The 17,525-nt window shown below is 41.3% G+C and overlaps 1 protein-coding gene across 2 annotated transcripts in view; it reads left to right on the top strand.

The window, feature by feature from the left end:
* The window catches only part of EFHC2 (EF-hand domain containing 2), a 56,793-nt gene that overhangs the window by 26,829 nt on the left and 12,439 nt on the right, over positions 1-17,525 (top strand). For both annotated transcript variants that reach the window (XM_038157489.1, XM_038157497.1), the window contains 4 exons: positions 6,716-6,881; positions 7,916-8,058; positions 12,164-12,360; positions 15,914-16,047. In XM_038157489.1, coding sequence (XP_038013417.1) covers positions 6,716-6,881; positions 7,916-8,058; positions 12,164-12,360; positions 15,914-16,047 — 640 coding nt within the window. The remainder of the gene's footprint in view (positions 1-6,715; positions 6,882-7,915; positions 8,059-12,163; positions 12,361-15,913; positions 16,048-17,525) is intronic.

Here is a 17,525-nt window from a genome sequence, read left to right on the forward strand (position 1 = left end):
TTTAATTTTGTTTTTATATTACTCCCCTTCAATTTATACTCTTCTGCCAAAGCCATTAAAGAAGCTGACATTTATTTTTGAGTCTGCAGTTTCAGCACAAGTTGCTTGCCCACAGAATTTGCCTTTTAGGAGAATGAGGAGTAGTTTAGATTTCTCTTGAAGAACGTGATATATTTCTAATGTGGGGTTTCCCTAGTTTAATATGTTTGTGAGAAGCAGAGTTTCTCCATTGATGAATGCAGCTAATGCTCTCCAGTAGGAAGCTGATGGCATTACTGTCACCTAGAAGTACTATGAATGCAAGAGAAAATGCATTAATGTGTGAAGTAACCCGTCCAGACTTGCTAGTGCAGCCTCAGAGGAGGAGAAAAAGACTCTGTAGCCATGTATGTGTTGTGGTCACCCTGCTGAAAAGGGAAACGGGCTGATGTGCAGTGGGGGAAGCTGGTAATTGTCCTTCTCACTTAATATCTTAGCACAGAGTATAAAGTATTCTTTCTTAAATAACAGATTACTCAAGATGGAACAAAACCAGGAAAATCTGGTTTCCTACTGCTTTTTCTTCCCTGTCCCAGCACCTCCCAAGCCTGGCTGTTGAGGCTTTTCAGAGCACCCTGCAATCCCTCTCCTGTGCCTGCTCTCCACCCCTCCCACCCCCTCATTTCTCAGGCTCCGGCCCTGACCTGCTGCCGGGGCAGGGCTGTGTGCTGCTGGCCAGGCAGCTGCTCCTGGATAACGGGGATAACAGCTGACTCCTTGCTTTCCCCTCAGCGGGGCACTAAAGCCTGCTGCCAATTTTCACGAGGCTCGTCAGAGGTCAGTGTCTCTGGTGTTTAACCTCTCCACTACACGTGGTGGAGACTGAGCAGCAGCTTCTAAATGTACTTGTGCATATATAGATTCCTTTTTTGCCCAGGTAACTGTAATAATCATAAGGAAGTAAGACTGTAAATTAAGATTTTCTTTGAATCAGAATAAACACTGTCAGGTTTCAGCTGCATGGACAGTTCTGTAAGCACTAGGTTTTCTTTATTCCTGCATGTAAAAGATGGACATGGTATTTTTTGCCTTCTTACTTTACTTCTTACCTCAGTTGTGAATCAGACTATCACTAGAAGGTCTCGGCTGTTTGTCAAACATCTCCCCTGATGTATAGAGAGCACTATGCTTACTGCCATCTCCCCAGGTTATCACCACCTCCTTACATTATCCAAGTCTAGTGGGATTTCTCTTTCCTGTTTCTGGCTTTAATGCTCAGAGGTGCCTGTCCTCTTCCTCTGAAGGTAGAATTTCTTTCCTGCTTCTAAACCCTGATATTCAGTATAGTTATCATTTTAATCCAAAGTATGTAGCACTTGGCTTTTCCTTGAAATATGGTCTTATCTAACACATGAGGTTTTCCTGCAGTTCTTCAATGAGGGCAGAAGGTAATCTCACACTCTATACCAAAATCTCAGAATATATATTGAAATTGAAAGCTGACGAGCTCATTCAAGCTGGTTTAATGCTCCCTCTCTGGCAACAAATTCTTCATGAGGAATTTAGTTTTTCTTATTAAGAAGGCTTTGCTGTCTTCACATTGTTTATATGCTAAAGATGTGGCTGGAGCTCTTTTGTTTCTTGCTGTTCCCAGTGCTTGTTCCAATCTCACTCAGGTTTTGAAGTCGTGAGAAATCTACAAGTATTCAGAGGTCCATGTTTGATAAACGAGGTGAAATAAGCCCCCAAGTTACTGCAGTAACAAGGGATGAAAATATACGTGGCAAATATACGTGTGCTATTCTTTCTGGAAGTAGAAATTTGTAGTCCCAGATTTTCACTTTACTCTTTACCCACTGTAAATTTACACTGAAAATGTTACAGCCTGGAAGAAGTGAGAATTGATTCCTTTTCCAGACTGGACAGAAGTAATTTTCTTAAACACCAGTGATCACCTTGAGAAGAGTGCATTTTGTATATAAGTGCCAGCTGTCTGTCTGATTCTGCCCTAATGCTGTGTGGCAGAGAAAAGATGAAATGAGTTTTGAGCTCAGGTAACTGGCTCTTCACAAGTTCCAGAAATTAGTTTTTGACTAGTTTTGTAACCTGTATTTCTCCATGGCAATTTCTTTATGAATTTCATCTTTCACAGGAGAGAATATGAATATATAATCCTTTAAAATCCTGGAAAATATAGGTGACACAAGACTGGATGTTTGTATTTTTCTCTTTAGTGAACCTAGACAGGTGAGGGTCAGTCTCTTAGGTAACAAGTGACAGGACAATATGAAACAGCCTCAGAGGAGGTTTATATTGGATATTAGGAATCATTTATTGACTGAAAGGGTTGTCAAGCTAGAGCAGACTGTCCAGGAAAGTAGTGGAGTAGAGTCACCACCTCTGGAAGTCTTCAAAAAATGTGTAGATGTGACACTTAGGGACATGGTTTAGAGGTAGACCTGGCAGTGCTGGGTGATCTCAGAGGCCTTTTCTAAAATTAGTAATTCTATGATTCTGTGAATGACACAAGTTCATTTTACTTCAGGGATGAGATGGGAACCAAAGGGCTGAACTTCCCTTTGGATTTCGCTTACTCCAAGCTTCACTTGTGAGGGATTCAACACATCCCCCAGGGATAAAACATTATTCCTCTTAATTTACAATTTCCTTCCAGTTTTTAAATCTAATTTTAATCCACATGTGCTGAAGTTTACGAAAGGGGAAATGCTTTAGCATCTCTTAATGAATGCCTTATGTGTGGGTGTGAACGTGCAGACTGTGACCAGCCTGTGAACAGAGGAGCTTCTTGTCCTCTGCGGCCAGGGTCCCGCGCAGGTGCCCTGGCACCCCGAGCGCTTCTGGCAGGACCTGTGACACCTGAGCAAGCAGGCGGGGCTCGTGTCTCTGCCAAAATCCGCTGTTCCGTGACATCTAATTAAAAACGAGCGCTCGGCTCGGGCTGAGGAGCAGCGTCAGCCCCGCGCCGCCTCCGCCGCGCCGCCACCGGGTGGCGCTGTGGGAGCGCGGAATCGGGAATCCGGCGGGAAAGCCAGCGCGAATTCAGTGGGAATCCAGCCAGGAATCCAGCCGGGAATCCAGCGGGAAAGCCAGCGCGAATTCAGTGGGAATCCAGCCAGGAATCCAGCCGGGAATCCAGCGGGAAAGCCAGCGCGAATCCAGCCGGGAATCCAGCCGGGAATCCAGCGGGAAAGCCAGCGCGAATCCAGCCGGGAATCCAGCGGGAAAGCCCGCGCGAATCCAGCCGGGAATCCAGCCGGGAATCCAGCGGGAGAGCCAGCGTGAATTCAGTGGGAATCCAGTCGGGAATCCAGCCGAGAATCCAGCGGGAATCTTGCCGGGAATTGAATGGGAATTCAGCCGGGAATCCAGCGGGAAAGCCAGTGCGAATTCAGTGGGAATCCAGCCGGGAATCCAGCGGGAATCTTGCCGGGAATTGAATGGGAATTCAGCCGGGAATCCAGCGGGAAAGCCAGTGAGAATTCAGTGAGAATCCAGCCGGGAATCCAGCAGGAATCTCGCCAGGGATTCAATGGGAATCCAGCCGGGAATCCAGCGGGAATCTCGCCGGGGATTCAATGGGAATCCAGCTGGGAATCCAGTGGGAATCTCGCCAGGGATTCAATGGGAATCCAGCCGGGAATCCAGCGGGAATCTCGCCAGGAATTCAGTGGGAATCCAGTCAGGAATCCAGCGGGAAAGCCAGCGCGGATTCAGTGGGAATCCAGCCAGGAATCCAGCTGGGAATCCAGCGGGAATCTCGCTGGCGGATCCTGTGTGTTACCTGCGATGCTGAGCACCTGTAGGCATCGGGGTTTACTCTCCTGCTCCGTCTATGCCGATGTACAGGCTCCCTGTTTATGCTATCAGGAATTGCCTGTATCATCCACACGCCATGGAGCTGTAAAAATGTGGTGTTTTGGTCACAAACAGTGCTTAGAAAAGAGGAGATCTCATACAGTTTAATGGGAATCTCATGAGGTTCAGTAAGAACAATCCCCAGTATCAATCCAGGCTGTGGGATGGGCAGATCCAGAGTATCCAGGACTTGGGGGTGCTGGTGGATGAGGGGCTGGACATGCCCTGTCCCTGTGCCCTCTCAGCCCAGAGGTCAGGAGTGTCCTGGGCTGTATCCAAAGCACTGTGGGCAGCAGGGGAGGGGAGGATTCTGCCTCTCTGCTCCACTGTTCTGAGACCCCACCTGCAGTGCTGCATCCAGCCCTGGGGTTCCAGGACATGGACCTGTTGGAGAGTCTAGAGATGGCACCAAGCTGATTGGAGGAAAGGAGCACCTCTCCTATGGGCAATGACTTGGAGAATTGGGCAGTTCAGAAGGCTTTGGGGTAACCTAAATATGGCCTTCCAGTACCTGAAGAGAACAGACAAGAAAAATGGAGAGAGACTATACAAGGGCCTGGAGTGACAGGACAAGGGGGAGTGGCTTCACACTGAAAGAGAGTATGCTGAGATTAGATTTTAAGTGGCAGTTCTATGCTGTGAGGGTGGTGAGGCACTGGAACAGATTGTCCTGAGAAAATCTCAGATGCCCCATGCAGAGCAGGTCCAGAGAAGGGCAACAGAGCTGGGGAAGGGTCTGGAGCACAAGTCCTGTGAGGAGTGACTGGGGGAGTTGAGGGTGTTCATCCTGGAGAAAAGGTGGCTCTGGGGTGACCTTATCACTCCCTACAACTCCCTGAAAGGAGGTTGGAGCCAGGTGGGGCTCGGGCTCTTCTCCCAGGCAACCTGTGACAGGTTGACAGGACACAGTCTAAAGCTGCTCCAGGGGAGGTTTGGGTTGGACATTAGGAAGACATTCTTCACAGAAAGGGTGATTACAGATGGGAATAGGCAGCCCAAGGAGGCAGTGGAGTCCCCACCAGGATTTTAAGGAAAGACAGAACATGGCATTCAGTGCCATGGTCTGATTGACAAGGTGGTGTTTGGTCATAGGTTGGACTTGATGATCTCAGATGATCTCATTGATTCTGTGATTCCTAGAGTTGTTCAAGGCCAGGCTGGATGGAGCTCTGAGCAACCTGGTCTAGTGGAAGGTGTCCCTGCCCATGACAGGGGGGTTGGAACGAGGTGATCTTTAAGGTCCCTTCCAGCCCAAACCATTCTATGATTCTACGAGTCTGTGATTTTGGTGCATGTTTACACACACATACTCTTTCATGGTGAAAATTGCTTTGAAGATTTCTGAATGGTCTTTCTTTGGGCTTGGCCTTTTTGCTTCTGAGTCCCAGAAAGGGCACATGTAGTTTTTATGGAGAAGAATGTTGGTGTGGTTTTGCAAAACCCTTTTTGACTGATTCAGGTGAAAGTATCAGCTTTTTGAGTCAGACCATATTCTTCTGAGAGGTAAAGGCTAAAGGAGAACTCATTGTTTTCAAGCTAAAGAAAAACTCTGACATCTGAATGCTTACTTTATTTTTCAACTCACACTGCTGTTAGGCAAGTCAGATTTTAGGAGTGTTGTGCTTTCATCTTCTGATATAGCCATGTTTAAAACATTTTAATCACAAACCAGCCCAGTGTTCAAAGTGCCAGCAGTTTTGTCACCCTCCTCTATTTGCACTGAAACCCGTGCTACAAGTTTAGGTTATCCATCTCTCTTCAGTTCTGGGTAGAAAAGTTAAGTTTTAAAGGAAAAAAACCCTTTATTTCATGGGATCCACTTTTATGCACTGTTCTCATATCTCTGAAATTCCTCTGACCTGAGGCAGACCCTGTGCTGAGCAGACCTCCCGAGGTCCTGTCCAGCCTGAGTTATCCTGTGTTCCTGTGGCTCTTTTCTTCTTTTGCCTCAGATTTTCCCATTTCCTTTCTCCCATATGCAAGTTCCTTATTTTCCTCTCACCTTTCCATTTGCCATGAACCTCATTTAAGCAGCAGACTGAGCTCCTCTGTGAAGTTTTATGTGAACACACTGGAAGATGTCCTGCAGCAGAAGGGCAGTGCAGGGGTGCAGCAAGGGGCCAAATGGGACAAGATTTTCACCAAGAGAGGAGTAATGAGAATCAGGGAAGCAGCACTTTTGGGAGGTAACTCAGTGGGAATTGACTGCAGGTCCCTGGCCAGATGTGCCTCTGCTGAGTCAGGACAGCTCCTGCTGTGTACCTGGGATAGCCAGGACCACTGATCACTACAAGACAAGACTTGAGTCTGGGGAAAATGAGGAAAAAACAAAGCTTCCCAACTCTGGATATAGTGGGTTGTGGGCTGAAGTTATTTGCTTTAGTGTACCAAAGACTTTTAATATATGTATGCTTTAAGTAATGAATAACATTTTATTTATTTATGTATTTTTTTTTCCTGTAGCCAAAAGCACAGGGCAGGAAACTCATAGGACAGTTATTTACTTAATCATGTCTCAAAGGATGAAACTGAAAAATTAATTTAGAATTTTTAATTTACTATTTTATCCCATTTTGAAACTATATTTGTCTTTCCTTTTGCCTGTGTATCTTAATGATATTTTTCAAATATTTTAAGATTATAGATGAAATCCTGAAATCCTTGAAGAAATAATTTTGGTCTATGTTGTCTCTGTGGAGTCTTTTTCTACCCTGTAACAGTAGGAGGGATCCTGGTTTGACTTTGATCTGTTGGTCTGTTACAGAAGTAGGCTAATAACTATTCATATTGGAAGTTTAAATCCTTGGTAAAATGCCTTCATCACACCAGTAACAAATAAGTCTTGCTCTCTTTGCTGCAGTGGATTTCACCCCAATTCAGTATAAGACTCCACCGCCTCCAAAACCAGAAAAAATTATTCCTCCTTATAATGGATTTGGTTCTGAAGAAGATTCTTTAAGCTCCTGTAAGGGTGTGGTTATCAAGACTGCCCATAAGGATTACAGGCAATTCCTGGTGAAAGACAGGTATTTTGTGTGAAAAACTGTTTCAGTTTTTTAAATTATGTATTTTTGTGAAGGAGATAAATGTTGTGTGGGGATGTAATTTTTTTTTTTTTCAGCAAAATATACAGCATATCAGACTTTAAGGGACAGGTGCATGAGGCCTGGGTCAGTGACATGGTACTCCAATTTTCTGCAAACTCTGCAAAATTTCTCTTTGGAGAAGGCAAATATTATGACCCTTCCATCCTCTACCTCCTCCCCTCTGCTGTCTTCAGTGGGAGTTTGACAGAAATCTTAGTTCAGGCATTAGTCAGGAATTTTGGATGATCCAGCAGATGAACACAGATTTGTTTTTGTTTGACTTTCTGATACTTACTTATTTTTTTATCTGCTGAATATCATGCAGTTTATTGTAGCACTACTAAAGCTTTAACACTTTACTTTCCCTTATGAAATGGTTTATTAGGCAGCAGTTGTTGAAGCCAAAGCAAAAAAGCAAAGTCTCCTGTTAAAGATTCACCTGGAGAACCTCTGTAAAAGAGGAAAGCAGTTAGAAAAGGCTTGGGAATGTATTGATAGTGTGTATACAAACACTACAAATTATTTAAAACACAATCACTTAATAAATATCTAGCTAGTAAGGTCATCTGGTGGACCTGAATTTGTGGGAGATAACCCTTGTGTGAATTGCTATTCAGAATTTGCTTTGAAAATATACATACCTAAATGTGTTCTTCTTTTATAAATTTTCTGGAAAGTAACTTCGGGCTTGATTTGCAACTCAACTTGAATAAAAATTAATTCCAGACCTGTGGCAGAGAAGTAATTTTCCCCTGAAAATTATTTCTTTCTGTCTGACTGACTCTATCTGGTTCTGTTAATTTAAGCTGAAAACGGTTTTTGACAAAATAGTGAATCCTATGCCATTTTCCTTCTTGGTGCAGTAATAACACAATTAATGTATGTTACAAAACTCAGGAGAAGGCATCTCTTAGAGGTGAAAACTTATCTCACACTCTGTTTTTGATTTCTTACCTGTTCCTTTGCTTTTTTAGGTATGGCATGGACAGCAGGGTCCTGCGCTATGCGGCCAAACTCATCACAGACATCGCCGTGGACAAGGATCGTAAATTCATTATTTCCTTCTTCCTGAGTGATGACACCATTTCCATTTTTGAATATGCAGAGAGAAACTCAGGTAAGAGGTGGCAATGTCTCTAACCAGCCCCAGTTCCCCTGCTCATTTGGTTGGACTTTGCAGTAAGCATCGTGGCCAGACTCAGTAGTAGCAGAAGCTGGGATATGGATTTTTAAATGCAGTGGGAATTACATCAGCAGGCCTGCTGCATTATCTTGCAGAGCTGACTGTCATAGTAATTCATGATCTTCCTCACTCAGGATTACATTGTTCATTGCATGACAGTACTTCACAATATCCTTTGGGAACTGCAAGTATAATGCCTTAGAACTTTTATTGTATTTTAATTTGAAAATCTGACCTTTAAACATTCACTTTTGTTGTGGATAACATACAGAAATAGTATCGTAACTGATGATAAATAGGGACAGAAAATACAAGACATCAAGAATGAAAGACTAAATCCTTTGTTTTGCAAAACTGTGTTATGAAACCTATACAGCATCCATTGCATAGAAGCAGCTCATGAAAGCCAAACAGCTGTGACACTTTCTAACATACTTTACCAATTATCATGGAGTGCTGAGCATTTAAAGAGGGAAGATTGCCCTGTGCTAGAGTCTGGATGTGTGTTTGTGTACAATACTGAACTGTATTCCAAGAGCCAAACTGACTATTGAAGTGACAAATAAATGCTTTGTTACTTCTCAGTTCCTTGACCACACTTATTGCTGGAGGATGGTCACCAAATGTTGTCATGTTTAAATTCTTTTGGCCTCTGTTGTCTGTTTTAGGCTGCCTCCAGCTGAGGATACAAAAAGTTTTGTGATTTTCAAGCATTTTTATTTTCCTGAAGTGTTCTGTGGCTGGATGGAAGGACACAGCTGTGGGAAGGATGTCAGAATAGTTCAGAGAGATGGGGGAGCTTTGGCTAAGCATGACCCTGTTGGAGAGATTAGTGTCTTTCTGTGAAGCCCACTAAACATCTTCAGCAACAGTTTCAGAGCAGTTAACATCCAGAAGTGCCTTTTCAATCCAGAGAACCTCTGATAGTATCTCTGCTTCCATCCAGCTATATTATGAGTGCATAAATAGGGACCTCAACCCCAGCTAAATATGAGCGATTCTCTGAGAAGTGTTTGGATTAGGTGTAGAGTACCTGCTTAAGACTGCCTAGGATGAGTATTCCTAGTTAATCCTGCTCCACTACAGCATCAAGATTAACCACTTTTATGGCAGCAGTGTCTTCTTATCAATACTTTACTCACTTCCTGGGATCCAGTGGCCTGAAACTTATGCAACTTCTTTTGTTGCAGCTAAATGCACACACACACACACACACACACACACACACACACACACACTTGTGCATATATTTAATATGTAAAGCTACTGTGAGGCTCAAGAGCAGCTCAGTTCTCCACCACTGAATGGCATGTTTGATTGGCATTTTTTATGTGCAGAGACATAAAGGGTGCTAAAGGTACAGCTGCACTGTTAAATTGAAGAAGTCCAGGGAACAGTTTGAATCTTGGACCCCAAGCCTGTTCAGTCACTTCTAGTTCTCCTTTGCACCATTGCAACTAGACAGGGCCCCAGAGAGCCTTGAGCACACTGTAATAATAGCTGTGAGCTGTGACTCCAGATTCATCCGGCAGCACCTAGAGAAGAGTCAAACCACGCGCTGCAGAGCAGATGTGGTCAGCTGGTCAAGCCATCAGCAGCATGAGTGCCAGGCCAGAGATTGCTGCCTGCCTTCCTTTTATTTTGGAATGAGAATATGTGCTGGGATTTCATCTGGGAGTCCATTGAACACTGCTGGTCAAATAAAATGTGAATCAATAAATGGGCAAATTTGCCCACAAATAGTAACAAATGCTTCAAGGCACATATGAAAGGCATGTGTCTGTAAGTGGACTTTCCAGTTCCCTGTTAAAATGGGTTGTTGAAATGGATGGAGTAGCTGACTTTTAGAGGTGGTGGAAAGGTGGAATGAAAGGATATGGCTGAGAACTGGCCACTGGAGAGTTTAGTGACAACAGCATTGAAAAGGCAAGGAATGTGGTGGAGGAGGTAGAGCAGCAGTTGGTAAGAGGCCTGGGTCTGCTCAAGTTTGTTTGTTCCCACCTTCCTTTTCTTTCTACTTCTTTTCTCTGACCATCCCTCCCTCATTTTAGTAATGTCTGAAGGAAAAGAGAATGAGTTTCTTCATATTAAGAATGAGAAGACTTTGTAGAGGTCAGTAATAGTGGCTGAGGAAAGGGAGTAAGAAATCTAAAATAACAACCTAGCCATCCCTTTTGTGCACATTTTCAGAGGGCTGAAATTTTACCTTTTTATTTACATGAACTGGTACAAATTGGCAAATAATGCTTCAAATCCCAATGCTTCAAATCCCAATCCTAAAAGGGAAGTAGTAAGTTGCTCTCAGTTTTCTTGTTTCAGCAACCTGAAGGTTTCAGAAAAGCACTTTAATATTAGTAACACTGAAACTCTATGAAATTCACAGGGCTGGACATCTTGAAGCACTTCTTGAGATGGGGATCAAAGCCTGAGAACTTTGGCTCCCCATGAAGAAGATCACAACCCCTTTTTTACTCAGTGTAAGACCCAGCCAACAGCTGTACAAACACCTGCAAACTCTGATCTGATCTTAATGGAAGAGAGTCTTTCGTGGTGGTGTTTATTTTGTGCTTTGAGCCTGGCTTTTGTAGATTTCCATCAAAACTCCTTATCAGGTTTCAGTGTAAAATCTCTAACTTAATGAGATATTTTCAGTCATTTTTCTTTATACCACTTGTAATGAATTAACCTGTAACATTTAAAAAACCATTATGGGGCAGAAGTGGGTTTCCAATACAAGTGCACAATTGCAGGGAAATAGAGAGGCAAGAGTGAATTTCTAATCTTACAGAGACCTATTAAATATTAAAAACAGTTGCCAGGATTATATAAGCTAAAAATTTCTTATTTGTTTTTATAGCTGGGTGAAAAGGAATGTGTTAACATTAGAGTCACATTAATGATTTGAGTTGTTTTTTGATTCAAGCAAGATCTGATTATTACCATAGTGGAGGGTTTTTTTTTTTTATCTTTTATGGTGCTAATAAAGCAATTAAGACAGACATCTGCTCCAAACTCCAGTTAAATAAGTAGTTTGGGTTTCACACTCGTTTATAATTTTTACTATAAAAGGCATTTGATTACACTGATCATCAGCCTTTTACTGGACTTGCATAAGTACCTGGTATTAAGGCGTCATTAAATGTTACTGAAGGAAGATGTTGGCTTTTGGTTTGGAAGCTGAAATATCAACAGGAAGCAAACCCCAGAGTTGTTGTAGGGCACATATCCCAGTGAAACTAAACATGTGACATAAGGTTTTCCAGAAAGCTTAGTACATACAGTGCAGTTCCTGTGGTACACCAGAAGTTAATACAGGAAAGAGAAATGTTCCTTTTAGCATCTTACCCACCCTTGAGTACCTCGTGCAGTTTCTGGTGACACAAATAAAATCATTATACTGTGAAAAGGAACCATGTGGCATCCCACCTCACAAAGCAAAAAGCAGACACAGTTAAATTGCAGTGGCAGAACAATGTGTGGAAGACAGTATCATGTCACTCCTACGCTTTAAAAAAATTTCAAAAGCCCTTTAAAGGAAGTTAGAATTAAAGTACATCAGAATTCACAATCTTTGTAGGACAGCGCTCTCTTATGTTGTGATTTTTATTTTCCTTTTTCTGCTTTTAACAGTTTAAGGATAATTGCCTGCATCTTAGTGTTTGGATCTTGGGTTTCTCAAGGGCTAGTTCCAAGGCTGGCGACAGGGTTATGGGAACGATTTGAAGAGGCACATTTCTGTCCTCTTTTAAAGAAAAGCAAAGAAGGGAAGGTGTTTGGCAGGCATTCAAATGAGACATGTCACAGAATGTGCACAATGTCACTGTTGCTGTGGACACTGGCAGAGACAGTCCTTTTAGCAGTGAGAGGGAGGGGAAGAGAGTGTTCTGAGACAGGAAACTGGAGCACAAAATGTGGTATTTGAATACAAATAATCTGGTTTTGGGTGTCTCTTTGCTGATGGCTTGGAGGTTTTTTGTCTGTGTGTGGGTTTTTTTCCAAGTAAAGCCATAATTAATTATTTTAAATTCTATTTCCATAGGGATAGCTGGTGGGAAGTTCCTGGAAAGAGGTCGCATTAAGAAGCCTGGGCAGGAACTCTTTAAGAGTGAGCCATCTGAATACTACAAGGCTCAGGATCTGTTTGTTGGAGCCAGAGTTTGTTTCCATGGTCACAACTTTCTTTTGGTGGATGCTGATGAATACACGTTCAACTACATGGAGAAGAATGCAAATGAGGTGAAGCAGGATCTTGTTAATTTCTGTCATCTCTCAGGACTGTGGTTTATCCATTTATATTTCAGAATTATTTATACTGCTTCCTCACCCAAGGCTGGCAGCTCAGTGCTCTCTGTCTAGCAGTGGATTTAGGGGATGGCAGCTGGGAGTGCATGCAAATCTGGCCACTCTTTACTGTCCATTTCCTTTTCTTTTCTCAGAATCCACTCAGTCTGCATTAGGGGTTGTGACAAGGGATATCCCTGCCTATTCCCTCTTGAGGCTGTTCATGAACCTCTTGTCACTGAGCTGATCTAAGCCTTGCTGAACCTTCAGATACTGTCAGCTTCCACAACTTTCTGTGGCAGTAGGTTGAAAAAGTTCACTGCCTGCTATGAAAAACAAACATCTGATAAAAGAAGTATCTTTTATCTGTTTTAAACCAGCCTCCTACTAGTTTAAAGGCTGGTTCTACTGTTCTGAGGTTTGGGGAAGACCCTATTCACCTTATGAACCACCTTTATAATTTTGTAAATCTAAGACACTCTTCCCCCTCAGCCTAATGCTGTGCAGGTAAGAGTCTCACCCTTTTTAATCTGTCCTTGCAAAGTAACTGTGAGATGTGGAGACTGGAAGTGTTCAGTACTCAAGATGTGGACACATCCAATTTAGTCTTACTGATGAGGCTATTTTATGTCCTAATTTGATTTCTCGGGTTCATACACATTTTTCTACCAAAACGTTTATTTTGTAATACCAGAAATTCATATCCCAGTCAGGAATTCATTCAGTGTTTATTGAGTTTTACTGTCTTTTCTTGTTGCCTTCAGAGGGAAGAGCAATAAATTTGGAGCTGGGGTGCCTCTGCTGCTTTATACTTTAGAAGAATGGTGAAAATTTTTGTAAATTAATGTGGATTAGCACCATCTGCCTTCCCAGAACAACAAGAAAGATCTGCAAAATGTTTGTGGATGTAAAATGCTAAGACTTCTAAAAGCTTAAAGCAGTAACATACAAAGCTGAAACCTCAAAAATGCAATCCAGTGTGTTTCCTTCCTGCTGAATGGTTTCTCCTCCTGGTAGAATTAAAACCAAACCTTTTCTCCAAAATTCAGAGCTTGTCTTTAGATTGTTAATGTTCTTTGGAATGTTGTTTGCCTTGGTTGTCCTGGATCAAATGGATGAGACTTTAGTTCTCGAGACTGAATGATTGTATAGTATCAAAATAAGATCTGCAAAATGCGAAGAGGCAACATTGAAAATATACCCTTAAAGTGAATTTTGAAAGACAGTGAACCTTTGAAAGGTTCTTTGCACAATTAGGTTTTAATGCAGCTGGTAGGAAAAAAATGTTGATTCTCGCAGAGGTAGGTGCTTCACTCACATTCTTTGACTAGAGCTCCAGAAGTTTGTCTCAGTTCATCAGAGGATCACATACTCAAATCACAACAACTTCAGCAATTACTAGAGAAGATCGGAGCTGGAAGATTGATTAGAAAAATGGGAAACAATATTAATGGCTATTTGTTAGTTGTTTCTAAAATTACAAAACAAATAATTCTCCTCCTGAAGAGACAAGAGATTTCCTTCCAGCATAACACTTCAGTATGTTTTCTGAAAACTGGTAAAAGAAATCTGTATGGAATGTTTCGTCATGGAAATTGCCATTTTGACCACAGTTCTATAGTAATGTGGTGATTTAGAGGAAATCTTGATTGGTAATCATAGTGCAGGTGAATATTGAAAATTTATTTGAAACCATCTAAGATAGTTGGAAAGCTTTACTTTTCTATTTCAAAATTATGTTAAAGGGAGAGAAAAACCACAGAGTCTTGTCATTTTGATTGCCACCATTACTGAAAATAACTTCAAGGACATAGTTTGAAACTTTTCAGCACTTCTGGTTTATTTTTCAATTTGAGGGAAAAAAATTTATTTAGGAAGTGTAGATTTGCTTGCAGAACAGAACAGATGTGGTGTGCACAGTCCTACCGGTATTATTCAGGTTTGGGGAGGACTGTTTCAATCAAGGCATCACTGCAAGGGAATTCAGTATATCTGAGCTGGATCAATTGTTCTAACTTTGCTGTGTGCTGCAGCACAAACATAGAAAAGGATTTCACTTCCATTGAATTCAGCATAATCATCTCTGAGTTAAGCAAGGCAATCAAACCAAGCTAGACTGTGACTAGAAACATATCAGGAGTTAGATGAGAAGGGGGAAAGCTGGTGAAATTACTGAAATAATGCTGCTCGGACACTCAATGCCTGTGTAGGTGTTTGGAATATGTAGTTTAGGAAAAAAGATGTAAAAGTAGCTGTTTTGATAATGTAGAGAAGACAGACTCTTAAATATTCAGAACACTTTGTCCATCCTGAAATACTCTGCTCTCTGAACCTTTCTGCTCAGTCTTTTCTCCCTGTTCCTTGCTTGAGCAGCACAAGGCTCTGTGCTTATGCCCCAAACAGTAACATCTTGGAGAGGGGCCTGGAAAAGCTGCTGCCTCTAAAACTCTTTGATTTCTGGTCCAGCTGCTTCAAGCCACTGCCTTGCAGGGCATTGCCTGCCAGGGCTGCACCTGGGGCTTTGGCAGAGGCAGAAACTGTCTTCTCCAATTCTGAGAAAAACCTGCAAGAGGTGATGTATTGATTAAACTTGGATCAATTTGTACTGCTCTGGCAGTGCCATAGGGACTTTAAATACCCTTTTGTTAGATCATTTTGAACTGATACAAAGTGTAGGCACATTTCAGCGCAGTTGGGGCTGAGGCCTGATTTTTATGTCCTGGTCCTTAATTGTAGTCATACCAAATTTCAAATAATTGCTATTGGAAGGAATGGGAGAAAAGGATTTTCAGGCAGTTCATTGTGCTTTTTAAGCTAGATAGAGCATGACAGATATAAGGACATAGCAGATAATCATACTTGAAGTCACCCCAAATTTAATGACTAAATACTTGTATGTTTTATATTAAAAATGGATATAGCCAATAAATCTTTGGTAGAGCACTAACACAACAATCTGAATATAGATTGAAAGCCTTAGTGCTTGAGTTCTGTTTAATCTGAGTTCAAATTTATTTCAATGGTCTATTTAGGAAGAAATAAACATTTAAGTATTTTTATACACAACAGGTAAATTGGTTCCTAAAAAATTTCCAATTTCTGATTATGCAAGGCAGTGTAATCCAAAATGAATGAGACTATTTGTTGGAACCTTTCTGGAGCCAATGGTGAAAAATTAGCTTTAACATTGTGAAATTTATGACTTGAGAATTCAGTGAGGTGCACCAACATAAAATGAGGACCAAGTTATTAGAACTGTACTTTAAATGTTTCTACTTCTGCTTTAAAAATGCAATATTTCAAGCAGAAGTGAAGTGGGTGTTCTTTTATGTAGCTGCACTAAACTTTCTGAGAATGCACGATCCGATGATTTTTGTTTAATTGTTTATATTCTTAATAGTTTTACTGAGATTCCAATGGGCCCATTTCTCCAGCCTGGACAGGTCCCTCTGGATGGCATCCTATTCTTCAGGTCTTTATAATCCATGTCTTACTTTCCTCTTTTAAGTTCCCCATGGCTGATATTTGTGTTGTCCTCAACAAACTGAAGAGCATGACTGAATCTCGTGCCAAAGAAATCAGAAAGACATTTGCTACTACTGACCCTGAGCAAACCAATGTGATTGGGTATGACACTTTCAGGTAAGACAGTGGGTTTGGGGTTTTAATATTTAATAAAGGCACATTCCCCCAAAATGTATAAAGCATGACTGGGTTTTGATGCTTTCTGCCCAGTAGCTGACAAGTGGCATAGATTTGTTTTGCATTTATTTGAAGATTATGTGTAAAAAAGAAAGTAAATCCATGTTCCAGAAAAAAAAAACAACACAAAAACCTGATATTTTCAAGTAAGCTGAAAAGCACAACAGAAATCTGTCTACTTTTTATGGAGCTGACACAGAGTCTTGTGAAGAAGGGCACAAGTCAGCAGTAATAGATATGCTGAAAGGTAAAGAAAAGTCCATCCTGAGAGTCAAACAGTAGTTTTGAAATTCAAGTAGGAATGTTCAAGTTGCCTCCTGAAAATGGTGTTTGGCTTTTGAACCATTGGTAAAGAAGACTCTTTACAGAACTAACGTGTATTGAAATCATAGAAGGTTGTGCTAAGCATGTTTAAAAATGATTGGAAAGCAGTAGGGAGAAACATAATTAATACTTGGGTATTAATTTAAGCATAGATAAAGGGAGCAGAAATCTGGATTCTGGCAATGATCCAGATATGGCAATGGGCAGATGTAGAGATACTTGAAAGAGGAAATAATGTTCAAATACAGACTGATTTCAGTTTATCCCACAGCCAGAATACTTGAGTGTATGAACTGTGTTGGGCACAGTACTGGTAAGGTTAATGACGTGAAACAGAGGAGAAAACTTTGCTTAGAAGCATTTGGTTTTCACAGAAGTAGTACACTGTCTATTTAGGACCTGTCATAATAACTAAGGCATGTAAGTAGATGAATATTGCATGGAATGTCATCTCCATAGGAATGCTAACCAAGGCAGGAATTGCTTCTGAAATATCTCAGAAGAGAAATAGATCAGCAGAAGGTTCTTTCAGCAATTCAAAGTGAAAATAGTGAGATATTAAAACAAGCTGGTATTCAGAAAGGAAAAATAAGTGATTTAAAGGTAGAATTTAAACTAAAAGAGGCCACAGTTTTTGGCAGCTTTTGGTCAAAATATTTCTGAACTCAGGTATTTTACTCAGCAGAAGCGAGATTTTGAATTGCTAATTACATTAAGAGGGAAGATGTTATTACTTGAATAAGAAGAGAGAAAATTGAAAGTTCATGTTTAATGGGAGAAAGTTCCTGGCACCTGGAAAAGGTTTTTAATTTATGTACAAGGTAACTATTTAAAATTAAAAAAATACTGGTTTAGTTCAAATTATGAAATAATCACCTGCAAAACTTTGTGCATGCACTGAGAGCAACTCAAAGGTTTGGAACATTTGTATGATAGAATCAGGGAAGCAAACTTTTAGAAGGGATGATTGTGCTTTTAAATGGCAGACAAAGGTTTTTATTTTATCCAGAAGAGGCTCAGTTGGGTGTAAATTTAATCATGGACATAATCTGTGCAGCTGTGAACAGCTCAACAGTTTAATTTAGGGTGGTGCT

This window comes from Motacilla alba, chromosome 1 (assembly GCF_015832195.1).
Source record: "Motacilla alba alba isolate MOTALB_02 chromosome 1, Motacilla_alba_V1.0_pri, whole genome shotgun sequence".
Classification (NCBI taxonomy): Eukaryota; Metazoa; Chordata; class Aves; order Passeriformes; family Motacillidae; genus Motacilla; species Motacilla alba.